The following is a 27830-nucleotide window of genomic DNA, read 5'->3' as shown; positions in this document are numbered from 1 at the left end:
AGTCTGTTTTCTTCCTTAGACATACAGACAAGCCTAGCTTATGATGACTCAATTTTGTCATAGATAAAAAGCAATGTATGTTTAGCAAAAAATCAAATTCTGAATTTTTATCTTCCCTAGAGTTAGTAGTGCTTATAGTCTAGACAGTGGAAGATGCTGCAGTTACCTCATGCCATGTGAGCATAAGGGGGAACTTATGACCTCTGGGCTAGAGCTCTGCACTGTGGTATTCTGTCTGTATTCTAGGGAATGGAAGATGCTCAAGACACATGACAACAGGTATATTCAATGCACTTTTGACTTTCAATATTTCTGACTCACACTAGGTTCATTTGGAGGCAACACCATCATTATTGCAGGGCATCTGGTGGTGTGATGAGAAGTTGAGGAGAGAACATGGGTTTGGAGACAGGAGACCTAGAATGAAAACTTCTGGGAACAACATGTTTCAGAAACCAAGCCCAGCAACTCCATGCTCCTGTTTGAATTTAGGCAAAATACATAATATAGAACTATTGGACAACACTCAGTTCAGTGGTATTTAACTTCAGCATTGAGCAACCATTACCTCTGTCTAGTTCTATGCATTTCATACCTAAGCAATGTCTTACCCCTATCACCAGTCATCCACTCCCATTATCTCTTCCCTTCCCTCCACAACCATGAATTCACTTTTTGTCTCTGTGGGGCTGGATACTAAAAATGGTATCCTGTGACATTTGGCTTTTGGCCTCTTCACTTAGCAGAGTATTTTTTGGGGGTTTATACACATAATGAGCATTAGCTTCTCGTTCTGTTTTATATCAAGATGATAGCCCATTGAAATGTGCCACATTTTGCTTGTGTGATCTGGTTATGAGGAAGCTGGGGGTTTACAGACCTCTGCAGGAATGCTACTGTGCACCTGCATATGTATTTATTACCCAGATTCCTGCTCTCTGCCTCTTTTGGTTATATCCCTAGGAGTGGGGTGGCTGGGTTTCATGGCAGTTCTGGGTTTAACTTTCTTCTATCTGCTACAATGGCAACAGAAAAGGTTTACAGACAGCAGAGTGATGCTTCAGATGAATAGATGTATGGTTTGGCCAACCGTGGTGCTAAGGAGACAGCAATGGAACCTGTCTTGCTGCTGAACCTTGGATCAGAGGAGTCCCGTGGCCACCTCAGAGAAGGGAGAGGATCCAGGTGCCACTTGAGGGCAACTGCTCTATACTGCAGGTCTCATCCTACCCACTGCTGGATACAGCCACCTCCTTATTCTGGGCCTTGGAGAATAAGGGGAGGAAAACCAAGTTTGTTGGTCACTAGGAATTGTTTTAGCTATGACCTAGGGTTGAGCCTCTGTGGCTCCTCTCCAGCATGAGAAGTACCTGGTAGATCCATTTCTTCTGTAGGACCCTGGAGAGGGAATGATAAATTATAGACACCCAGATCTCCTCAATGGACAATGGGAAGAGCAGCCTCAATGGTGTGGCTGCTGGCTGAGACAGTGACAAGGTTTAGGTAGCCATTGCATCAGGACATTCTGTTTGGGACACACACACACACACACACACACACACACACACACGATTGTAGCACCTTCTTGATACAACAACTCTCTTACCACTTCAAAGCTTTTTTCCCCTCTAGTGACATGTATTCTTTAGGACGCAATGCTAGTACTGGCATGCTAGCTTTTTTGGCCAGTTTGTATGACATGCCTTGTGTCCGTCCTTCAAAGGCTGCTCATGTCTTTGAATTTAAAGTGTATCTTTTATAGACAGCAGCATGTTCTTGGAGCATAGCTTTTGTTTTGTTTTTGTCTATCTTCCAACTTCTGCTGATTGGAGTGTGTGTTTAATTTACACTTAATGTACTTACTGATCCGGAAGGTGTTAAATTTGACATTATTCTACTTGTGTTTTGTGTTTCTCCATTACTGGTTTCTTTTGTGGTAAGTAGATATTTTCTAGTGTGTCATTTTTATTCTTGTGTTATTTCTTTTATGATTTGAATTAGTCTCTGGAAATAACAATGGGCATCTTTAAAAACAGCTAGTTGGAGTTGATATTATCTTACAACTTCAGTGGTTCACAAAAGGTTTTTTTCTAACATAGATCCATTCCTTCTCTCATTATTGTGGTACCAGTAAAATATTAAGGCACCTATTTTTTTTTAGTGAAATCATTACATCCACACCTTCACTTTAAAATATTAATTTTCATTTTTTGTGCATAAGTGTTCACCTACAGGTATGTATGTTTTCCCCTGCCTAGTGCCCATGGAAATCAAAGGAAGGCATCACATTCTCTGGAACTGTAGTTGCAGGTGTTTTTGAGCTGCTAGGTGGTTGCTGAGAACTGAACTAAATTAAGGCACCTATTTATCATTCCTTTATCAACACTCCTTTGTAATTATTACTCTATAAGTTAAGTAGCTGCATTTTACATAGATGGAGAAAGATTATGAATAAAAGGATATGATGCTCTTGTGTATTTACATATGTTGTTACCTTTGTTGCCAATCTAATTCTTTTTATGAATCTGAGTTACTGAGTTTTTTCACTTCAATCATATGAACTTTAAAAATAGTCATTGTAGTACAGCTCTGTTAGCAACAAATACTTTTAGTTTTTCCTTTTGTTGTTGTTTATTTATGTGGGACTATCTTAATGCCTTTGTTTTTTAGAGGAATATAGAATTTTTTGATTGACTCCCACTTTTGTTCATACCTTTAGCCATGTCAATTCGCTATCTGAGAACATCTTAATTTTTGTGAATTTGCAGAATAGTTTAAGTGAATGTAAAATTCTTGGTTATCACTTTCTTCCAGTACATTGGCCATGCCATCCCTTTGTGGTCTGGATTTTGGCTTGGCATGAGAAGTCATTCATGAACCTTATTGTGTCGTTCTAACAATGAATTGCTTTTCTCTTGTTTGTTTTTAGCATCATGTTATCATCTTGCACTTATAGTAGCTTAAACATGATGTGTCTAGGCATGGATCTTTCGAAGTTCATCCTTTTTGGCATTTGTTAAGCTTCTTAGATGTTCAGATTAACATTTTCATCAAGGTTTGAATGGTTTTGTCCATTATTTCTTTAGATAATCTTTTCTGCCATTTTCACTTTTCTTCTAAACCTCCCATGAAACAAACATTAATCTTTTAGTGTAGAGCATGTGTGTACCCGAGGCTCTGTTCTTTTGTTCCTATTCTTTTCAGCTTCTTTCCTTAAGGAACATGTTGCACACCTGCAGATTCTAGTCCTGGTTGCATCCATCCACCCATGTACATACTACCCTGAGAAGAGTTAAGGCTTTGGGGTCAGAGAACTCAGGGTGGCCCTCTTACTGTCACTGCTTGTAATTTACTGGACCTGGGAAAATACTTGACCTTCCCAAGTACCTCTTCCTCTAGGAAGTAAAGGGGTCATCTACAACTGTGGGTGTGCCACTCTAGAACACTGTTATTATTGGTGTTAGGATCTAGTCCAGCCCAATTGCTGGCTCTTACTTGGTTTCTCATCTTTGCTTTTGAAGTAAAACCTCCCAGGCCAGGAACAGTGTGCTTTTGGCTAAAATACAAATGGTTGTTAGCAACAGAAGCAAATTAGAGTCCAACACATTCTGCATTTAGTCTATTTAGGTGAAGAATTTGTGGCGCCTCTACTTGGAGTTGATAAATTAAAAATGATGCTTCTGAAGAATGCTTTTGGCAAGAGACTGGTGTTAGCATTTCCTTATAATTGCTTATGTGCCGTTTTCTCAAAGCTTTGGAAAATTCATTTAGGAATAGAATTTGGGAAACATAAAAAAGGTTCCCAGGTCTGAGTGGAAAGATGGAGAGATGTCCATGAATTTTCATCTCTCTTCTGTTTTCTCTTGTTTCTTTCTACTATGTGAATTTTGCCAGTGAGAAATTATTATTCCTGTAGCCAGCAACTTTCAAAGAAGGATAGTCTAAAAATCAGCAAGAAAACTAAAAAGAATTGGCTGGAAGTCTAGAAGATAATCAGGATTGGGTGGGTGGGGATAGTTTCACTTCTTTTCTTGTTTGGGTTTTTGTGTCTCCATCCCTGCATGTTTAGGTGACTTGCCTGGGCCAGAAAGCTGAGCTATTGAGGAAGACCACTAGGACTAGGGTCATCCATCTTTAGCTGTTCTCATGCAGTGGTTATGGAAACCATGCATCCCCAGGCAGTGCCTGCCTGTACCCTTTGCTCGTGATGTTTCACAATGCTGGATGATGGGAATTGGTTGTGACAGATGCACAAGTGTCCACCCCAGCAACTGTCCTCCTTGCCTTCTTAGGGAGGAAATCAAGGACAATGCTCCACTTGGTTTTCTCACTGTGAAGCTTCAGCCAAGAAGCTTAAATAGGTAGATACTTGTCTTTGGGGACCTTGTTGGCCCCTTGGGATCCATCCAACTCCCTGTCTCACCACAGCCCACAACGGCACACTGTGTCATAAGACAAAACATAGTAAGACTGTGAGTTTAAGTCCTCATTCAGGGTTTGGAAATCCAGTTCTCTTGTGTCTCTGGGGGGAGGGACACACCAGCATAATAGAGATCAGTGTGAATAATCCAGGCTAGCTTCCAGAATGGACTGCTGTAGAGATGTCAGAGGCCAGAGATCATGTGAAATGTGAAGGCTGTCAAGGCCACATCATCTCTTACTTCTGATCATCCCTAAGTCTTGCTTCACTATAGGTGACCCAAAGCCATTTGAGCTGACACCCTTAGCCTAGGGAGAGAAACAGTGAGCACTTCCTCCTGCTGAACCAAGCCTACCTAAGGCTCCGTGGCTGCCAACTAGCACTGATTTTTAAAAAAGATTTTTATCACACACTTCTCAAACATCAGCCAGATTTCTATCCTGTTTTTCCTTATGAGTCTTTGACTTGTCTCTTCACATAGAGATTTTGGATGGTGGAGTACAGGAAAGAGTAGCAGGAGGTGAAGATTTCCTGTGGATGCAATGGGAGGACCCAGAGTTTCCATTTTCTGACCAAGGGGTCAGTGTTGACACCTCATTTGCATTGTGGGTGTGGCTGACAGTAGGGGCTTAGGATCAAGGCCTAGACCAGTTTGTCATGGGAACTTAGAAAATCACCATACTAAATGCCCAACATCATGGGCCCTACCTCATCAATGCTGGAGAGAATATTGACTACCTGGAAAGGTTAAAAAATGAATTTTTTTTTTCACTCTCTTTCCCCAGGAGATAAGCTATTGAGTGTAAAAAGGTTTTTTTTTTTTTTTTTTTTTTAGCTCAGCTTCTGGTACCACAGGCTCTCAGTAAACACTGGTCATTACTGTTCTTATATTTTATTTGTGCCCAAATGCTGTTGATTTCCAAGAGAAAAATCCACCTGTAATAAAATTTTGCCAGTGAAAAAGTTTGGTGAGTGTCCCCTGTGACTCTAGATCGTCCGCCAGAGGGCACCCTTGTTCCTCTGGTGGTAGGCCGAGGCCGAGCACAGGCCAAAGCTTCCGCCATCCTGCCACCCCGTGGGCTCTTTGTGGACAGCATTTCCAGAGCTGCTTCTAAAAGCAAGCTTGTGTGGAGGAAGACATGGAGCCCCAGCCTTTCTTAAAAGCACGGAGAAGCTGTGAATCCAAGCCTAAGATACTTGGAGGCTGGAGTGTGTCCCATCCCAGGCAACTGATGTGTGGCTTGGGGCTCACATCACAGTCTAGGCAGGCGTCTCCGCGGCACCACATTGCCCTATGAGACAGGGTTTTGTGAACCTTTTACAGACGGAAGCCATCTCAGCCCTTTCCTTTGCCCACATTCCAGGAAAAAAAAATCATGCTTTTCATTTACATGTTACAAAATGTATTTGGGATTCATTTGCACCTTTAAGATACAAAGTTAAAGGAAACTGACTGGGAAGCCATGTTTCTCCGGGGCATCGGAGAAGCACATAGAGGGGTGTTCACGTTTTCATTACATAAAACCATCTGCCAGGTTTCCCTCTGCAGAACACAGAGGGCTCTGTGAATAAGAGATGGATTAGCATGCGATAACTACAAACTGACACCTCCCTCATCCAAAGGAAAGACTAAATTCAGGAGAGCAAGCTATAAAAATGCCACACGACTTAAAGAGATTGCATCTCCTCATGTAGTCTTTACAGGAGAGGGAAGTGAGGTCTAAAGAATTTTGAGAGCGTGTGGGAGGATGAATGGGAGGCTAGCTGCATTGTGAGCAGAAGCATAGGGGCTGAGGTTAGCCCCTCCCCCAGCATGTCTCTTCTCAAAGCCACCCTGAGTCATCATCCTTCATTGGGGTTTCTGCTTTAATCCCTATTGTGATAAAAAAAAAACTCTGTCATTCATAAGCATTTTATTCCTTTCCAGTATCAAATTCCCTAACACTATCTTCTCCATGCTGGAGAAGGAAACAGGGCACCCTCACCTGGCGCCAGGCCCTGGGCAGTCATAGTAAACATGATAAACAGAAGAATGAGTCTAGGAGATGGAGGATCCTGACTGTTGTCTCTAAGGTGGCAATCTGGGCTCAAGCCCAATTGGCCCGCTTCAAGTGCCAATCTTGACTACTAGGCAAGACTGCACTGTAGTGAGAATTCAAAGATGGCTTCTGAAAGCCTTTAGTGGCAGCTCATGCCTGCCTGCCATTCAGACATTTAGGTGACTGAGACAGGGGGATTTCTGTGAACTCAAGGCAAAGCTATGTAGTAAGTTCCAGGCCAGACTGTACTAGAGAGTGAGACCTTGTCTAAATGAAAAAAAAGGCTTGTGTTGGAGGCTTTGGAAGTGCTCTTTGAGCTAGACTTGAACATGAGAGACGGACAGGGACAGTAAGACCTAGCCCACAGCTTTTGACCTGTATGATGCTGTGTTGATTTCCTCCATTAAATATATCCCATGTAGAACTGATAGGTGCTTACTGAGTTCCCAGCAGCTCTCTGACTTTGATATCTGCTATGCAGGTGAGCTCCATAGAGGAGGAGTGGGAATCCCATCCGTGTTTTATATTTACTACCTCACGGATTCACTTTTCCCTGAAGACTCAAATTTCCATCTGGTGTCTTCTTTTGGGCAGGGCCTCCTACTCTAATAAGTGCCCTGTGAAGATCTGACGGTGTTGAAGTCTCCTCCCTTGAAAAGCTCAAAAAGAAGGTTGTCTCCTTTGGGTGTGGAATTCTTAGTTAATGTTTTTTTTTCCCCCTTGACTCTGTGTTGACATGGCTCCAATTGCTTCCTGCTCTCCACTGCTTATGATTAGAAGTCAGTAGTCTAGGTGCTGTTGTTTCTGTAGTGTTTGTGTCATTTTTCTCTGCCTGTGCTCCAGCAGACCCCTTCAGCTTTCTTATCGCTTAACTGATGTGTGCTTTTTTTTTTTTTTTTACAAAAAATTCAAGCACAAAGTTTCTCTGTACGGAATCTTCTATTTGTGGCATCATGCTGATACCCCAGAAGTCTTGAGAGCATATGTCTGTAATCCCAGCACTTGGAAAGTGGAGGTAGGGGATCAGGAGTTCAGGGGCAGCCTCATCTACACAAAGAATTTGAGGTTAGTTTAGACTGCATGAGACAGTCACAAAATGAAAGTTTTGGGTTTTGTTGGATTTTTTTTTATTTTACATTTTTGAGGTTAGAGGTGCTTAATCTGTCTGCCAGATCCCTTTGTATTGCAAATCTCTCCTACCCCAGTGCTCATGGGACTTCTGAACTGGTCGTTTGTCTTTCTATGCTCCAATCTCCTCGCTGTTAGAAATGCCCAACATTTCCATCGTTATTCCCGAACCTCACAGAACTTTTTCTGACCAATGTCCCCACTCTTCTTGTCCTTCCCATAGGCTATGGACACGCTGCACCTGGCACAGATGCTGGCAAGGCCTTCTGTATGTTCTATGCTGTGCTGGGCATCCCTCTGACGCTGGTCATGTTTCAGAGCTTGGGTGAGCGCATGAACACCTTCGTGCGCTGCCTGCTGAAGCGTTTCAAGAAGTGTTGCGGCATGCGCAACACTGAAGTTTCCATGGAAAACATGGTGACCGTCGGCTTCTTCTCCTGTATGGGCACCCTGTGCCTTGGAGCGGCTGCCTTCTCCCGGTGTGAGGACTGGAGCTTCTTTCACGCCTACTACTACTGCTTCATCACACTGACTACTATAGGATTCGGCGACTTCGTGGCCCTGCAGTCCAAAGGTGCTCTGCAGAGGAAGCCATTCTACGTGGCCTTCAGCTTCATGTATATCCTGGTGGGCTTGACCGTCATCGGTGCCTTTCTCAATCTCGTGGTCCTGCGATTCCTGACCATGAACACCGACGAGGAGCTGCTGGAGGGAGAAGTTGCGCGAATACTTGCTGGAAACCAGAGCGGCGTGGTCATCCGTGTGCCAGGCGGCCCCCGTGCTTGGCAGGCTCGGTCCTTCCTGAAGAGATACGGCAGGACCCTGTGCTATCTCTGCTTCCCGCGTGGTGCTGGCGCCCAGGATGAAGATGATGATGTCCCTGAAGACGTTGCTGTCGTTGCTGCTGCTTCTGCTGTGGGACACAGACACGTCCGGGCTACTGTCCACTCCGTTTCCTGCAGGGTTCAAGAGATCTCCGCAAGCGAACTGAAGCACAGCTGTTTCCGTACCCCGTTTGGCCCCATCGTTCACGGGATGCACACCTGCGGGGAGAACCACAGGCTGGCCCTCCGTCGCAAGTCCATCTAAGTATGGGAGGGAAGTAAACAGAAGAGTCATTTGTCATGCCGATGTAAGTTCCATTGGTCCAGCTCCTCTTTCCCTCCTTATTTATTTGTTATTACTCTTTTTTGTGATTACGCTCATCATCATTATTCTTTTCTTCCTCCTTTCCTCCTTTCATTTCTTTCCCACCTTTCCAGCTAGGCAGAGCTGTCCAAAGGGAAAACAAAGGCCCAATCCTCTCTGAAACTCGCACCTGAGCATGAAGCATGGATTCCTTGCTTTCTCCCCAGCAGAGCTATGCCTTACATTTCTCCCTACCCTGCCTCCTCTCTCTGGGATGGCTTTCCTAGGACAGGTATGAGAACAAGAGCACCAAGACAGAGCTGAGAGGATGCCCAACCCGAAGCCTTTGACTGCCTACCTGTAGTGATGTCTCTGACCTAACTCCTCTCTTCTTCCCCAAGGACTGGGTGGCTGTATGCACGAGTGTGCAAAATGAGTATGTGTGCTTCTGTGTGCAGGTGTGTTGTGGGACAAGGTGGAAAGTATCAGGTGTTCACTTCCCTTCTCACTCATACAATTTCATTAATGGTCTCCTTGAGGCTGCTTCCAAACAAACTAAACCCTGCGAGGCTGATCACCTTGCCAAATTGAGCACACCCCATAAAAGCACTTTTGACCCAAGATGTGTCATATTGCCATATTTCAAATGGCTAGTTTCTGAATATCATTCACCACAGGGATCAGGTTAGCTTTCCAGTTTAAAATTAAATCTTAAGAAGCACGTATGTATCATTTGACATAAGAAAGCAAAGGTTGCAAAGGGATAGTCAGAAGTCACCAGTGTCAACTTACTCAAGACATTTTTAAGTTCAGCATTTCCAGTTCCAACAGTTTTTCCTGCAGCTGGAGTTGTCAGGGTAAACAGGAAAATTGTTGGGACCCAAGAGTACCTATTTTATTATTTCCCTCTTCCTAACGATGATGACTATGACGATGATGACTCTGAAGCCTCTAACTGCATGGATAAGAGTACTAGTTTTGGAATGCTTGGATGAGAATGGGTATCAGAATGACAATGTGGTTTCTTTTCCTAATAACAAAGTGACAGGGCATTCCTTGTTTAAATATATATATATATATATATATTTAGAGAGAGAGATATATTTTAGGGAAGATTCTCTAAATGCATTTGCTCTATAAATAGGGAGAAGTTCACGTTGGTCTCAGGAAGAGTTTAGAGGCTGTATGTTGGCCTACTGGGAAGTTGTCAATCTCAGGGGATGCTTTTGTCTAGGTAGTGGAGAAATTCTTCCCCACTCTCAATAAAGGGTAACCCCTTAGGGGACAGTTTAGGCTAGACTATATGGCACATTGTATGTAGGCCCTTTCAATCGCAGGGGTCTGAGGGCAGCTCAGCTCCACATTCACTGAGGGACTCTTAATTTCTCTCATTGCCATCCCTGTCATCTCTAAAAGTCACCCACTCACTCATCCTTCCACTCCTTCGTACACTGGAAGTTCCTGGCTTTTGGATGGAAATGGTCTTTGGCTACACTACGCATGCACAAGGAACGCACTTACTGGTTTTGAAGATTTCTTAAAGGACACATCATCCAAATGCCACCAGTCCCAAGCATGTGTGCCATTGGGCTGAAACCAGGAGCATCCAGGACTCCTCTGGAAAGTCAATGCATGCACTTAATGCTACGCCCCTGTTGAAATATCCCCCTTCGTCTAGGACATGGGACCTACAAAAGGAGTCTGTGAACCTTAGACTCTCTTGACCAAAGTTGACATATACAAACTTCAAGGTCTTTATCAGTTGACTTGTTTGAGATTTTGTTGTATGGAATGCCCTGCACAGGGTTCTGAAGTCTGTCCAGAGAATAGAAGCAATCACTCTTCTTGAATGTGTGTGCTCTGCAAAGAGATTGTTGGCTCTTTTGGGTCACAGGCGTGACAATCCTGATGCTTACATGCAGAGCACTTTATGCCTCGGAGGAGGCTTCCTGGAACACATGTAGGAATGCCCCTGAAGACTGTTGTAAGATTTGCCCTCAAATGGGGGGTATGTGTGATCACCTCTCATTTGTATATGGCACTGAGAAAACTAAGGGTCCACTCTCAGTCCCTACTCAGAAGGGCCCAGAAAGTAGACTCCGTGACTCCTGACTCAGCCTTCCAGTGGAGGAGGGACCCTGCTCTGTGTCTCCACAGGGCCAGTTGTTAGGCCAAGGAGTCAAGTCACAGGGACATAGGCTCAGCCTATCTTCAGAGCTGGCTTCCCACTCATGTATCTGTGCAAAGTGGTCACACAGTGACCATTGTGTTGGAAAGATTTAATGGCAGGAAGATCCCTCTTCCAAGAGAAGTATAGACAACACTTCCTTCATTCTCACTTAGCTGACTCACCCTACTTTCTGCAAGGTAAAGATCTGTAGAGTGAATTCGTTCTTGTAGCCCTCCTGTGTCTTCGGCTGTTCATTGCCAGTTCAGCTTTGGAAGAAAGGGCACCAAGGTGTCTCTTCCAAGCCCAACATCAGAGGATGGAGGGAGGGAATGAGTCTTGGCTTATCATCCTGTGAGCACCTCTCAAATGACCCATTTGTCCCTTAGCAGGGAACCTGGTGAGATTGTTCTCTGGGCTCATCCAGTGATGTGCTCCCTTGGGGTGAGGGCAGGGATAAGTCATGTCCTGAAAGACTTTCCTCTTTGCAAGATGGGAGTGGGCCACTCCCATGAAGAACCAACCAGTAGAGGCTGAGAGCCTCCAGGCAGGGGGATCACCACTGACTCCCTCATTTTCAGAAGAGGAGACTGAGGTTCAGGAAGGTCAACATATCTGAGGGCATGTGTCAAGAATATAGGTCTTCACACTTCGTTTTGCTGTTGTCCTAGCTGCTTTCTTGCTGTTCTACACAACATTCCAAAGATACCCTACTTCTGGACTGTATTATGTCTCTGGCCAAGGCCTTTCTCCCCCTGTCATGTTCTTGACAACTTCTTTCAGCCAAGTGATTGTTGTAACCTTCCCTGCAGTTAGCCAAACCCCTTCAACCGCAAGGGAGACGACCTCATGCCAGGTTGTTTGCATAAGGGACTCAGCTTCAGGAACTGGAGCCTGGCTTGTTGTCCAGTTCCTGGGAGTCGATTTGCCTTGTATATACTTAAGATATCTGATTCACTTGAACTCTTCACTAAGTGATCTCCATCTTTACTTCATTAAGGACAGGAAGAAGTAGACAATGCTATGGAGTAACCCAGAGCTCTGGGCTTGATGATTTCTAGTGTTTATCCCATTTTGACCCTTAAAGGTATTCAACCCAGGAAGAAGGTGCTGTCTCACCCATTAGCCTATTAGACTTTGAACATCAGAGGGAATCACCCTCTCTGCATTTTGAGATTCTCTGTGAGGCTCCCAGTTCTGTGCTTTCTGATTGTCCCGCTCAGTCTGGAGGCCAAGGCAGCAGTTTCTAAGACCAGCAATCCTATGATCAACCTACCATTCTCCTGGGAAGGCTGTGAGAGCCACGGTAGGTGATTTATTGACAGGAGTGCCAGCACTCAGCATGGCCATAGTAGATGTTTTCTGTATGCCTGATGGAGAAGACATCTGGAGGGTATGTAGATAAGCTGAGACAGTCATTGTTTTAATCGGTTTCATCCTGATGTGAAATCTGTATGGACCTTGAGTCCCAGTACCACCCATTCCAGCTGGAATCTAGAGGGATAAGGGCTCCTTGGAAATCTTTTTGTCTGTGTGCTCTGAGAGAAAGAAAGAGATCAGAAAATAATCACTCATCATGGGCTCTCCAGCCTCATATCCACATATTCTTTCTAAAATACTGAGCCCTATATTGAGAGTATCCACAGAGGTATGAGATCTGAGATATATTGTAGAATGTGTCCATTCTAACAGCTCCAAGCTTGCTGTTAATTATGACTTAGTTTTGAAAGTGGTTATGACTTTCACACACATCTGAGATGCAGTTTCCTCCAGAGTCAAGGTCTTTTCAGGACCCGGAAGGCATCCTGGGTGAAGAAAGAGTAGTAGGACAGGGAATGGTTTTTCTGTCTTGCTTCACTGGCTTCTTGGAAGTCATTTCGTTCCTTGAGCCTCTGTGGCTTTCTCTTTGACATGAAGATACAGTGAGGGTAGCACAAATGAGCTTTACCCATAAGGACTTTCGGTTTGGATGATCTGGTCACATTTGAAGACTGAGCCATCAAAAACCCAGCCAAACTTATGGTGGGAGTTGGAGTTCTGGGAAGGCAAAGAGACACAAGTGCAGGCATAGAGCACTGGTCATTGTGTAGAACATGGTATAACACATCGTGGGTTCCCTACAGTACTGGGCTTACATTGACTCTCTGTGGTCCCATCTTGACCACATGTTGGTAGAGGTTGCTGCTTCAGGAAAACAAAAGTCTATGATCAGGATTCCACTGACACCAATTCTGAAAAAAATTCAAGGGTGACAGAAAAGTTGATAGAACAACACCATGGGTTTTCTTATACCTTTCACCCAGAACCCCAGCCTCAGTACCCCTTCAACACTGAGATGGTTGGAAGAGAAGGTGTCGTGATGTCTACAGCTTTTAGATAGTTCAGCCAAAGATGACATTGTATATTTCCCATGAAAAGTGCATTCTCTTACGTAATAGTGCCATTGTCACACCTAAGAAACTTAGTATAAGAACATCTAATATAATAATATAATCTGTATAAAGAATTCCCCAAGTGTCCCCAAAGTGTCCTACTGAGCTTGTTTGTGAATCTAAGACACCATCCAAGATCACACCCCACACCTGCTTGTCTTGTTGTTTCCTAGTCCCCCAATTGAGGGCATCTCCCTCACTGTGTTTGTGTCTCTTGACAATTGATATTTTGAGGACTCCAGGCCTGTAGTCTTGTAGAATGCCCGTGATCTGCTGTCGTCTGCTTGTTCCCTCGGGTTAAGGAACTGCTGACAAGAAAATGATGTAGTTGATGTTGTGTAGCCCTGATTTATGCATTTGATGTTCGTCTCTCTGGGGACCTCTGTGGCTACTGCTTTTGTTGTGAATAAATAAGTTATAATAAATATTGTTTTCCTCTGTTAGGGGACCTAACTGCGTCTTCAAGAGAGGCGTCCATGGATGCTGGGTCTCACTGTGAAGCCCAAGCAGGCTTCGGATTTCTGACCTCTCCCGGGGACCTCTTCCACGAGGGGCGAGTGTCAGCACCCTTTCCCCTAAAGACCTGTGGGAATGGCCCAGCTATACTTAGACAGAAGGCACAGAGACATGGTCCTTGTAGGGTCCCTTGCCTGCAAATCTGTTGGGCCACCTTGGCACCTAGCAGCAACCTCATGAGTGGCGATGACCACCATACCCTCTCCTGATTTGAAACCATAGAAGTGTGACTTATTATCATGTCAGTGCCCTGGCCATCAAGGGCTACATTTGTTACCTCTATCTTTGAGATGTTTGCTCTGGTATGTTCTAGAGCACAGTCCTTTCCCTTCCAACCCATGAGACACACCTGCTATGACCATGTGACCTTTTCTTGCCCTCCTGGAGGGTCTCCCTGTTGCTTAGCAGCATGGGGGTAGAGATGGAACATATTGGCCCTCCCTTCAGAGTCTTTCCTGCCCTTTTTGCTCCCCTGTGGGCTTAACAGTGTCCTTCTCTGTGTTCCTCTATGTTTGCTTCTCGTGGGCCAACACACCGAGAAGCAAATTCCCATGGGTCAACCTTGGGAGCAGAGAGTTAGAAAGCACTCACAGAGGGGAGGAAGGCCACAGAATAAAGCAGGTCCAAGCATGAGTTATTGGGCTGAAGTAGACATGGGATATTCCAATGCAAATCCCTGGAAACAACCCAAATCTTGGTTTGCATTGCATTGCTCAATAGTCAATTGCATGTGCCTGGGGGGGTTGGGTGTGCCATTAGCATAAGACCAGGAGATATCCACAGCAAAGCACTGCAGCTTTGGAGGGCGGGTACATCTTCAGACTATGGAAGCATGCTGGGTGGGATATTTCTCCCTGCAGTAGGTGAGTCTGATGATGGGGATATCACAAGGGAATCAGGTGGAGGCAGTGTCAATTTCTCGAGGGATATAGGGTGGTTGGGGAGATCATGCCCAATGACCTCTGGGACCCTGGGAGAGACAAGAACACCCACCCACTTCTTGTCCCCCACCCAGAGCAGCATGGTGTGGGACAGCTGCTTGGGACCAGGTTCTGTCCTTCACAAATGGGTGGTGGATTTATCCTTCAATGTCATGTCTCAGTTTTCCCACTCTTGCGTTAGAGGTTCTAAGTAGCTTCCACTGCACAGGGTGCTTGTGAGAACTACACTACATGTAAATGTTTACTGAGCACCTGCTTTGCTCTTGGGAAAGTATGTGCCTTTGGTCTAGCTCGTCTCCCTTCAGGTCAACTGGTTGCTATTGGGATTCAAGCTGTAAGTGTAACTCCAGACCAATTCTGGTGCAGCAATGTCCAGATGAAGCATCACATCCTGTTGTCTGCCCATGCTCTGCTACTGGCAGGGTTGTTGGTGCAGGGCAGGAGGGCAGACAGAGCTCTTCTGTTCAGCAGGTGACTGACAAGGCTCAGAAAAGCTGCAAGACTGGATCTCCAAGGATCACAGAGGGCTGGTACTGAAGTGTGTGGCTGGGGTGGAGGTGGAGGCCTCAAACACAGAAAATCATACAAGGGCACAACTTAGAAAAAGGAGGGAGGGGGTGTTGCCTCTGAAGAAATCACATGGGTGGGGCTCACCCTGGGGAGGAGGCTTTGCATGGATTCCTAATGGAGGGGAGAAACTTCCAGGAATGTACCTGGTGCCAGGAATAGACCTCCTTTACCTGCATTAGTAACAGATGCTAAGAGATGGATACCTGTAATTGTCATGATTAATCTTGTAGACGTTTGTCTTCAGGCATCATCTTCATATCAATGGACCCTAGAGGACACACCTGGGACCAACGGTATTGAGTTCTTTGGCATAAAGGGTGGCCAGCAGGCCCATGCACATGGCAGAAAGTGACTGCCACCTGCACAGGACAAAGGGCTTCTGCTGGACCCCTCCAGTAACACTGTGTGACCCTGTCAGGTGACCCTTCCTGAGAGGTAGACCTGAGAGTAACTTTGAGCATAGAAATGCTCAATTATGTCCTTCCAGCCAACAATGGTTCTGGAAGGATAAGGGTAAATAGAGCCTCATCTTGCAGATGCTGGTGTAACTGACCTTCTAAGAACATGGGGCTGGAAAATTAACCCCAAATGGTACCTTGGTTTTGTCTGAAATTGTGTGGAGACCCAAAGGTGGATGGTGGGAGGGGTGGGCTTGCTCTTCCTCTCACTGTATCTTCATTATGGTGACAGCCAACGTGAAGGGTTATGTTGGGGACAGCTTGTGGTCTGGAGGGAGGTAGAAGAAGAGGAAGGAGCTTGAGTTACTTGGTACATTTGGCTTTCTAGTTTCCCATTTGCTCTTGGGTCCTGGCCTCTCTGGAGGCTCCAATCCAGTTCTTGGGAGACCTGGTATCCAGAGAGCATGCTCATTTGGAGTGTGAGGTGGGGTGAGGGAGGCTCTTGTAAACTTTAGGCACAGCTTTGGTTCTGAAAACAGTGTTGGTTTACTTTTTGCAGCTCACTGGGTAGTGGGTAGAGGGGACCCTGGGCATCTTTCTAAGAGCCAGCCCTTCCTTCCCTTCCTTCCTTATATATAGTCCGGGCATAGGGCTGTGACAAGTCATTTCTCCTCCTCCTCTACAGCAGATGGAATGGCTGGGCACACACTGGTACAGAGAGGATGGAATTCATATCACTGCACCCTAGCTCTTCGCTGGCATTTGGTGGAAGAGGTCAGAGGAGAGACTAGGTCAAGTCCTTTCAAGATGGTGTGAGACTCCCAAGAATGGGCCAGTTGCCCTCTCTTGGGGACTTATCCTTTCCCAGGCCTAGGTGTATAGTGAACTTTTCACTGAAAAACTAGTCTGAACCAAGTTTATCACTCAACCAGTGACTTTTTCTTTATCTCCCTCAAACAATGCATGGCTGTGGGTGGGACAGTCAACTAAAGTTCTCCTTCTCTTAAGGGCTCCTTATTTTTATTCACCTAGAGAGGGTGGCACAGTTCCAGATGTGGCTGATGTCAGCCTACTGGTCCCACTGTCACTCAGAGATCAGGTGGAGCAACTCTGCTACATTGGGAGTTAGTCTGGAGAGCTCCATGGGCAAGGCCCTCCCTGGCCTCACGAGTTCAGTGGACCACATGCTTCCAAGAAGTGTGAGCTCTTACTGCCCACTTGGGGAACAGAGAGAGGAGCTATAGCATGTTTGGGCAATCATTTTTTCAAGCTGGAGCTTTAGAAGCTGGGTTGAAAAATAAAAATCGAATGAAACGGGAAAAACACAGTGCGTGGGAACCCAATGAAGCAAACCCACAATTAGCAAGATTTCTCCAATCTGATGGCTCCTCAGAGAAGAGCACACTCCAGAAAAGGGCTAATTATACGCTTGTTTATTCAGGCCACAAATAGCATTTTGACAACTGGTTTGGGGTTGGGAAGGCCCTTCTGAGGTCATCTTAGCCCATCTTCTGCCTTATCGGAAACCTCCACCAAACAGACACTGTGCCTAGGACATACCCTGTGAATTCCGCTGAACAAAGTTTGCATCAGATGTCAGATAGTTTCCACTGGGAGAAATCTAGGAAATTTTGTTATTTTCCTATACATTGATAGAAAGGTTTACATACAGAAGATGAGGACGTCAAAGGCAATGAACTGAATTTTTTACCACACAGTTGATAAAGAGGGGAAGAATGCTGTCTAGCCTATTCCTATCAGATTAAGAAATGGTAGAACCTTCCCCTCATAGCTGTACTGTCTTTACCTCAGCCCAGTGTGTATCTGTGTACCTTGTGACAGCAAAACAAAATCAGCCCCAAAACAAAAAGACAAAACATCTGTTATTTGTGACCCCAGGTAGAGACATGAAGCTTGAATTAGTGTCAAATGCATCTCTGTCAAAGTAACTGGTGTGTACTCACAGGGTTCATTGTGGGATTTGGGGAGGTTGTGGGAAGGTGGGGACATGGGAATGTGGGACCTCATGTAATTGTGCGTGCGTGCGTGTGTGTGTGTGTGTGTATGTATGAGAAAGAGAGAGAGTGTGTGTGTATGAGAGAGAGGGAGTGAGAGAGAGAGAGAGAGGGAGAGAGAGAGAGTATACATGAAATAATGAACATATTCACTAGGTGTCTTTGGATCGAATATTTTTTCTTTTGTTCTTGAATGTTTTTGTGTGGTGAGGTACAGTATGAGTACCTGGGTTTGTTTTTAAAGGTGAAGCTACCAAAGACTGGGTAGAATGCCTTCCCCCGTGGGAAGGGCAATGAAAACCTTGAGAGTTCCACAGGATATGAGGTTGAAGCACTCTCTAGGTATTGTCACATTCCAAGAGTGTGGCATAGTGTATCTGGAGCCGTGGTGGGAATCCACCTTTTTGTCCTAGGGTTGGTGGATGTATTTGCATGGCAGGTTCAACACAGATACCAGACCTTTGGAGGAAGCCTGCACCTGAAGAGGCAAGACCACAACCCCTGCCCAACCACAGGGTCATTGCATTCCTGTCTGTGCCCTGTGCTCACCCTCTCTGGCCACTCAGCCTTCAGAAGAGAGAGCAGCTTCACAAAAGGCCTTGGGCCCCACCCCCCAAGTGATTATCAGATGTATTTATTATGTAGCTTACCTGAAAACTGAAAAGACAAACCTGTATTACTAATGTTTACATATCTTAGTAGCCATCTAGCTCATGCAAAATATGTATCTTATGCAGGGACTGTATCTTTTCTTCTTTCTTTTATAACAAATGCAGTAAGAAAGCTATATATATTTTACATGTCTGCAGGAAAATCATCTGCTGTTGTGGAGTTGTAAACTGCTGCACTTTTCTATTTTTTTAAATTAAAGTCTCTGGCATGTTTGTGGTGTGTTCTAGTCTTCCTTCCTCAAGCAGCTGACTAGGGGTGGGGGCACCCTGATGGTATGTCATTCATGCTCTTATTTCCCTCATTACATCAAGACTCCTGGGTTCACATTTTGGAGACCAAGCAGTCTCCACTCAATGGCAGCCACCTGGGATGCTCAGCACCAGGCTCCTGGGCCTTGCAAGTACACAGGGCTGAGGGGGCTATGGGGGGTTTGGGGGTTGTGGGGGGCTGTGGGCCCAGCCAACTCACTTCTGTTTTCATTCCTTTCACTCATACCTTCCCAATGACACAAGCTGACACCATCAATGGCCTTTCGCCACATTTCTACCTCATTTCTTATCAGCACTTTTTAAAGCATTGCTTACAAACAAATGAATTCTTCCCTTACACATGAGGACATCAAAGGCAATTCCTTCTCTAGTGGATTCTGTGGATAAACTTAAGGATTCTTGACTTACCACCTTTCCAATTCCCAATCTGACTCCCAAAAAATTCTGTTGGTTCTACTTTTATCAGATCTCCACCATCTGATCCCATTTCTGTCCACCACCTTGGTGACAGAAGCAATAGAAATCGTTACACTCTGTCTCTCACCATATTGTACCTTCTTGAGACTGTAATGTCAAGGATATGGAAGTTTATATTTTCATCAGGCTTGCAAGGTATGTTTGTGACAAGGTGGCTCTGGGATTCACAGCAGCATGAAGGCCAGGTGGCATCCTAGCTTTTGGTCTTCCTCTGAACAAATGGGAATTCCATAATCAAAAAAGCTGAGGGGAGGTTTTAACAAGATGATGCATTAAATATAACCACAAAGACACATTACAAGTGTAAATGCTTGGAGGTGGATATATACAATGGTTTGTAGGCAGGAAGCTGAGGTGAAGCACCCCAGGGAGGAGTTCTGTCAGAGTAATTAGCCTCATGGCCAGAGACAGCCATGATGGGGCCTTGATGGAAAAGCTAGACCCATTAACTCCCTTAAGTTTCTGCACAATTAGGAGTGATAGCCATTGTGGAGACATCTTTCACTTTTCTTCAGTTGGGGGAGGGTGAGAACCCAGCTCTCCAAGAGCTTCAAATGTCAGAGCACATTGTCTGATCATCTCTGCCCTGGGAAAGAGATTACAGGGACATGGCCTGATGAGAAAAAGAGAAAGAGAAAGAGAGAGAGAGAGAGAGAGAGAGAGAGAGAGAGAGAGAGAGAGAGAGAGAGAGAGAGAGAGAGAAGAGAGGAGACACAGAGAGATTGAGCGAGGACACACACACACACACACACACACACATACACACAGACCAAAGAGTCAGTAATCACACAAGTGGGTCTGATCAGTGAGCCAGGTTGTAGGCAGGTGCTTTCCATGAGAGACTATGGCTCTCTGATGGCACTGTCCATGGACTAGACCGTAAGCTGCACATCTCAGCCACCTCCACAGTAAGGGATGCACATGTAACCAAAAGACCACATATACCACTATGCTCTCGGTCCCCTTCCACCATACTACAGGATTGATCAAAACACAAATCCACTGGGGAGGGGCAGGGAGCAGCACTTCCTGGTCCCCTCAGTGGGGACAGTTATATAACTCATTCTGGCCAATGAGCCTTGGGTGAAATAACTTGGTTATGTCCTAGATAAAATGTTAAGTAGCAGCACAAAAACTTCTAGAACTTTCCTTTGTTATACAGATAAGAAAGCTTTTAAGAGCGGCAGCTGACCCTGGGTCATGAAGCAAGGTGACCTTACCACCGAAGGACACACACAGCGAGAGAACATGATGTCTTCAAACCACTGTGACTTTGGGGGTCTTGGAGGGTCAATAGTGATCCATGCTTGTTCCTGAGTACATGGGCTGCTCAGGAGGTCAATAACTAGCTTAGGACTGGTTTACAACATCTCTGGATGAATCAGGGGTCTGCACAGAGATGCCCCTGCATACTGAGTTCCTAGATCTGATTATTCAACATAGTTGGGCACTTCCCTGGAGTGGCCCACTGTCTTTTAGGCCTCTCTGTTAGTACAGTCTTTTACATGTACACCCCCCTCCATTTAAAATGTGAGTGACCCTTACTTCCAAGTCTACATACCCTCCTGACAACAGGAACACATACCATGTCAACATACTCATGTCATGCAGCAAGTTCTTTACACAATGACTCATCTTTCTACACCCTAGTTTTCTTCCTAAGGGACCTTTGCTCTTCTAGTTGTCAAGAATTTAGCTATGAACGTTCTGGAACATGTCTTTGGGTTACAAAGCAATGAGATCACCCAGTTACGAGGAGAAGACAATATCCATGCCACTGGTTGATCCCCAGAGTCCAGCCCACACTGTGTAGGACTCACTTCCTGTAGCTGCTCATTTTCACATCAGGGTATCTCCACCCCCTGAAGATCAGGGACACGGCTACTAATTTGGGATGTCCTTCCAGCAGGCAGAATCTTAGGGACAGGAAGCAGGAAGTGTTATGTAATCTAGACTTGATCACCATTGAGTCATTCAGTAGCCCAGGAGCCAAGCCTACAGGTGGCCAACTCATGCAAACTAGATTCCCAGCCCAAGCCTCTTACATTAAGCCAGAAATGCCTGCAAATGGGGACTCCATGCCCATACTATTCTAATCTTTCCCTTTCAATTCCTGTAATTAATAATCATTGGCTCTCATTTCCAAACTTCTAGGGAGACTCGGACTGACCAGACTTAGTTTGGGCTTGTACATATGTGACTGGTGCCCAGGGTGGCCCAAAACATAAAAAAAATTTCTGCATAGACATGACAGGTTGTGTTTGCAGGTGTGGGATCTGATGAGCTGATGGCACCTGTGCAACACATAGCCTTGGGCAGTGAAACATAGCTTGGTGAACGTGTATCCTATTTCAAAGCCTTGCTCTAGTGCACCCATGCAGAAACCAACAGGTCTGAATACATGCAGCAGCCCTTGGTTTACAGTGTTGAAAACTACCATGTGGGGGCCATTCAGAACAGAGCCAAATGTGTGAGCCTGGTGCTGATGCAATGCTGAACTCCAGTCATGCAGGATAGTAACCAATACAAAACGTATTAGACTCCTAGACTCCATGGGTGTGCTTAGCATGCACCCTGTCCTTTTTACAGAGGATCACAGATTTATCGAGTATCTTCTAAGGTAGGCTCATTCTCTGTCATGTTTTAAGAATTCAATTTGAGAAATAGTTATTCAAAGTCTATTATTTGATGGACACCTCAAAGGATCTGGAAGCCGGATTCTGCACTAGAGTGAGAACTCGGTGCCTTGTTTATACTGATGGGCACACTGTGCCTGGGCTTGAGTGAGAAGGGAATGGTAGAAGTTTGTTGTTGAGAGCATATGTGTTTTTTAGTTGCATTGGTTAACACATCAAAGATAACTTCAGAGTGTGCACCAATGTCACATTAACGAAGAAAACACAGTAACTTCCAGTTGGATTAATTTGACCAAAAGCAAACCCTCCACTTGCATCTGTCTGTCATTTGTGGTTGCAGCCCTGCCTGCAGTCAAGTGAATAAAATGGCCCATAATTATACTGTTAGGAGAAAATTCCCCATGGAGCTCTGGTGCATAGTTATCTGATGTGTGCTCACTCTCTGCACAGATAGAAGTGTCACTTTGAGCTGGTGCATACCCGACTAAAGGGGAAATCCAGAAGCCATACACTAAAGCACTTGAGAATCTGACTAAAACATTGAAAACCTTGAGCAAAAGCAAATGGTATACAGATAAAGTAAAAATAAATATTAATCAACGGACAAGCAAGTCCTTAGGCTACAGATGTAACGGGTAGGGCACTTATAGGGTGTGAGCAGAAAGTGGAAGTTAGCCTCTTCACTGTCAGATGGGGGGCTTTGGTGCCCCAAGCTTATTGAAATTTGACCCTTTTTGCTAATTTTGAAAGTAAAAAAGAATAGGAATAACATGTCTTATTCTCATTTTGTGTTTACAATGAGATCTTTTGTTTACTTACAGCACTCTTTTTTGTAGGTATTGCCACACAAATTTTTCCCCCAAATGGGCAGTGAGCTTTATCCAGGCAGCACCCGTAAGTGACACTATTCTTCCATACAGAAGATGGATGTGCAGATGCGGCTGAGGGCGGGCAGGGGGCCGGCTTACACCTCCACACTCCAGCATTGGTATCAGCTGCCCACGGCTGGCGGACTTTCAAAGTCATCCTGTGAAATCAGAATCCAACTCTCGAGGGAACATCCAAGACTCTTGCCCCAAGCTGAAGCTGTCTTTCTGATCACCCCCACTGCCAGCTTGTCGCTGCATGTTCCCGAGAAGGTCAGGCTAACGGGGAGAAAGTTTATTGTGACTCGTGCGGTCAGAGGGTTCGGCCCACAGCCACTTGCTTCCCTGTCTCTGGATGGCAGTGAGGTGGAATGGTGAGGCAGGAGTGTGCAGTGCAGCCCGAGAGAAAGGAATAGATCAAAGGCACACATCCAGTTACTCCTCTCTTCCAAGGACACACCTTGCTGAAGTTCCCGGCATCTTCCGGTAACACTGGGTGTTGTCTGCCTCATACATCAGCTTTTGGGAAACGTTTCAATCCAAACCACACTCTACTTTTGATGAATATGTGTACTAAAATATTATATTTAATCCAGAGAAAGGCTGGTTTTGTTGGCTTGGCAGTATCCACCAGCCACAAGTTTGGTCAGAAAATTTTCCAAAGGATTACAAGGAAATATATTCCCTTGAGCCTTCCTTGTTAGTTAGTCTCTCTGGGTCTGTTGACCATAGCATGATTGTCTTTTACTATACAGCTAATACCCACTTATAAGTGAGTACAACCCATGCTTGTCTTTCTGGGTCTGGAATCCTTCACTTAAGATGATTTTTTTCAAATTCCATCCATTTACCTGTAAATTTCATGATGTCATTACAGTTGAGTAGTAGTACTCCAGTGTGTAAATGTACCACACTTTCTTTATCCATTCTTTGGTTGAGGGACATCTAGGTTGTTTCCATTTTCTGGCTGTTATGAATAAAGCTTCTATGTACATAGTTGAACAAGTGTCCTTGTGACAGGATGGAGTGTTCTTTGGCTGTTGGGAGTAGCATAGCTGGTTCTTGAGGTAGATCATTTCCCAATCTTCTGAGAAACTGCTGTATTGATTTCTAAAGTGGCTGTACAATTTTGGAGTTGGAAACAGAAGGGATCAACAGGGAGAAAATACTGGGGGAAAGAACTGGAACTGAGAAGCATTTTGGGAGAGAGGTGGAAACCTAGCGCAAAGGAAACACCTTCACGAGTGACCCTAGCAAAGACACTTGGTAATGGGGACATGGAGCCTGAATCAGCCATCTTCTGGAGCCAGGGAATGCCTCAAGCAGAGGGACTGGGACACAAACCCAGCCACAAAACCTTCAAGCTACAGTGTGTCCTGCCTGCAGGGTGTTCTGAGACCAGAGCCTGTCAGAATTGTCAAAGAGACCAGAAAGACTTCATCCAGTGACTGATGGGAGCAGATGCAGAGTCCCACAGTCAAACACTGGGTGAAGCTTGGGCAAGTCCTGCAGTGGAGGGGGAGAAAGGGTCAGAGGAATCAGAAGAGTCAGGGACACCAAGAGAGCATGACCCACAGAATCAACTGACTGGGACTCATGGGGGCTCTCAGAGATCATGGAGTCTGTAGGGTCTGACCCACATCACCTGCATGCATGTCATGACTGAGTTGCTTGGTGTTCTTGTGGGACTCCTAACAGTGAAAGCAGGGGTGGTTGCTGACTCTTTGCCTACTTTAGGGACCCTTTCCTCTTTCTGGGTTGTGTTGTCCAGCCTTGATGAAGTGGTATGTACCTGGTCTTATTGCAGCATGTTGTGCTGCTTTTGGTTGATGTCCCTAGAAGGCCTTCTCTTTTCCGAGGGGAGATTGAGGGAGTGTGGATCTGAGGGAGAGGGGAGTTTGAGGGCAAGACATTGGGAGGAAGAGAGGGAGGGGAAATTGTTGTTGGGATATAATAACATGAGAAAATAATGGTGATGATGATGAGAATGATGATGAAGGATGAAGAATACCGGGTTGAACTTATCAAGAATGTGAATAATGAAGCTGGAGCAAAGACTCAGGGGTTATGAGTAATAACTATTCTTGCAGAGGACTCAAGGTCAGTTGCCAGCACTGACACCAATGGGTTCACAATTGCCTGAAAACCCAAGTTCCAGGGGATCTAATACCCCCTTTTGGTGCTCAGTGGGCACTTGCATATATGTAGTACATATTCATATACCAAGACACATAACACACATGAAACAGTAAACACTTCTTTAGAAACATTTTCAAGCATATAGATACTGGGAAGATGGCTTACTTAACAAGCCTGAGGACCTGAATTTGGATTCCTAGAACATATGTCATCCTTAGCTACACAGTGAGTTCAGGGGCAGAGTGGATATATTAGTTCATCTGTAATTCCAGAGGCAAGTGATCTCCTGGGCAAGCTGGCTGGCTTTGGGTTTGAGAGACCCTGTCTCAGTGAACAAGGAAGAGGGGCAGAGATTGAGGGTGACTCCAGACATCAAGCACTGGTCTCTGTACACATGCAAAATGTGTGCAAACCACACATAGACACGTGTAAAGAAAAAAAACTTGAAATTTTTTTGTTTTGTTTTGTTTTGGTTTGGTTTGGTTTTTACAAGACAGGGTTTCTCTGTATTGTTTTGGAGGTTGTCAGTCCAGCCTGGCCTCGAACTCACAGAGATCCGCCTGCCTCTGACTCCCAAGTGCTGGGATTAAGGGCGTGTGCCACCACCGCCCGGCAAAAACTTGAAAGTTTTAAAGGACAAATAAACCACTGTTCTAAGACAAAGTCACTCTCTCCTAGGAATAAGCATGCCTGCAGCCCATGTCTTCATGTTGGGTCACTGTGGCTATCCACCATGCAACCTTTCTATACAGCCAGATCCACACCCACACTCCAGGCTTGGACTAGGAAGCACAAATGTGTCTTTCATCCTCAAGGTTTGCAAAGTGATTTTATATGCTACAGAAAGGGTAGATCTCTGAAAGTTTTAAGCAAAAGCCCATGATAAATGTTATGCTAAACAACATTATATTTGAATTCATATATTTTATTTAGTAATCATGCAGCTATTCCAATGAATATTTGTTACTTTTATTAGTTTAGTTTTAGTCCAATGTTTTCAGTTACCAAAAAAAAAAAAAAAAAGAAAAGAAAGAAAAGAAAAGAAAAGAAAAACCCTTGGAACTACCATAAAATGGACAAACTACAAGACAATGTCAAAATGCAATTTCATCATTGTAATGGCTTGATTTAAACACAGATTTGGGCCACATGTAGTGATACACACCTGTAATCCCAATACTTGGGGATTAGAAACAAGAGGATTAGGAGTTTGGGGTCATCCTTGGCTATATAACGACTTTGAAGCTAACTTGGGCAATGTAAGACCGTGTTTAACTATTCACCCAGCCAAGCAGAACAAAGATTATGTTTTTCATAGACACAGGAATGTCAATTCTTTGATCAACAGACTTGTATTGGTTTAAGAAGAACATATTCCAAGTTGAACAAAAATAATACATTTTAATTTACCTAATACTGATACATCAGAATATAAGGTTTATTCTTAAGAAAAAATTGAGTTTGAGTGGATAGTAATTACCTAAATATGAACCTATTTGAATTAACTTTTAAAATATTAGGAATATTTTGGAATACAACACTAACGAGGGGCTATTTTAAGTGTGAAGTGTATGATTAGTATTTTAGTATATTCATAGAGTGGTATAAAATGGTCACAATCTAACTTTGTAACATTCTGTCACCATAAGGAAACTCTATATCCACCTGCAACAGCCCTGGGCAACTCCTAATGTCCTTTCTGATTCTACTGATTTTTCTGTTGTGGACATTTCATATAAACAGACTTGTACCTTGCATATATATCCAATTCTGCCCTCCCCCTTTTAAAATATTTATGTGTATGGATATTAGTGCATGTACTACCTTTCCAAGTCAGAGGAGGATGTCTGATACCCTGGAACCTGGAACTGGGTGCTAGCTATCTTGTGGGTGTTGGGAATCAAAGCAAGATCCATTGGAAGAGCAGCCAGTGCTCTTAACTGCTGAGCCATCCACCTAGGCCTCAGATTCTTTTAAGCATAACCTGTGTATTGGAGTTGGTATGATGACTTTCTCATTGACAACATTCCCTTGCAAACAACCAGGCCATTTCCCCTTTGTAGCTGTTATGAACAAAGTCACCATGAATACCAGTGTGGAATATGCATATGAATGCATTTTCATTTCTTTTAGGAAGCAGCCAGGAGAACTACTGCTGGGTCATAAATTACCCAGATTAAGAGTTTGAGAAGCCGCTAGCCTCCCTTCCAACACGGCCTTACTCAATCTCATCTCTCCCCTTATTATTTGTGCCAGTTCCTGGTGGATACCCTGTTACTTCCAGGTGGTGTTGATTCTGCATGCCTTTGATGACTGATTTGGATCATTTTTTGTGTGTTTATTGGCCATGTGGACAATGTGGACAACAGCTGGAAGAAATGTCTAAGTCCTTGGCCTAGTTTTAATTGGCTTGTAAGAGGCTTCATTGACTTGGGGCCTGGGTTTTCTTGTTGGACATTTGTGGTTTGCAGGGTTCCCCAGGCTTCCAGTTCTCTCTTTACTTTCTTTGTAGGAATACCTTTTACATTGAGTACATTAAAAGTATTATATTTCAATTTTCTGATTTTCCTGGAAAATTAGAGGGACAGTCTATTCATATGAGTGCTTCTTTATCTCTATAAGTCAATTAGAAGAGAGCTCATTGACTTCAAGAGACACTGTAATCTAATTTATTAATCCCATCCGGACATAGAACATTGCTCGTTACATAATCAGAGCTAAAGGATTTTCTGAATTGCAGACATGGCTGTTGATAAGAAGAAAGCAAAAACTTCAGTTTTAAATGTCAGCCACTACTGAAGGGAGGATGGAAATATCAAGTGGTCCATACAGCCCAGAAGTTGCTCACTATCCTGGTTGGCACAAAATTACTCATAAAATACAAAGGAGACACACAGAAAGATTACAGAGCCAAACTACCACCTGTCAACCAACAGATGAGACCTTCATCAACTATCCACCTGTTTGCAGTGTTGGCATTCAGGCATTGGTGCCACTAACAAGAAGTAACTCAAAGA

The 27830-nt window shown here is 44.5% G+C and overlaps 1 protein-coding gene across 3 annotated transcripts in view; it reads left to right on the top strand.

Moving 5' to 3' along the window:
* The window catches only part of Kcnk9 (potassium two pore domain channel subfamily K member 9), a 41521-nt gene extending 22883 nt beyond the window's left edge, over window positions 1-18638 (top strand). Inside the window, exons 2-3 of one of the 3 annotated variants that reach the window (XM_013124769.3) lie at window positions 7811-8719; window positions 13759-18638. In XM_013124769.3, the coding sequence (XP_012980223.2) occupies window positions 7811-8676 (866 nt within the window). In that variant the 3' untranslated portion in view covers window positions 8677-8719; window positions 13759-18638. The other 2 variants (XM_013124768.3, XM_005085444.4) reach the window with 2 other exon arrangements.
* The last annotated feature ends 9192 nt before the right edge of the window (window positions 18639-27830 follow it).

The sequence above is a fragment of the Mesocricetus auratus genome, unplaced genomic scaffold, assembly GCF_017639785.1.
Source record: "Mesocricetus auratus isolate SY011 unplaced genomic scaffold, BCM_Maur_2.0 Super-Scaffold_100055, whole genome shotgun sequence".
Taxonomy (NCBI): Eukaryota; Metazoa; Chordata; class Mammalia; order Rodentia; family Cricetidae; genus Mesocricetus; species Mesocricetus auratus.
The sequence above is the reverse complement of the archived record's forward strand: the minus strand, read 5'-3'. Positions and strand labels throughout refer to the sequence as shown.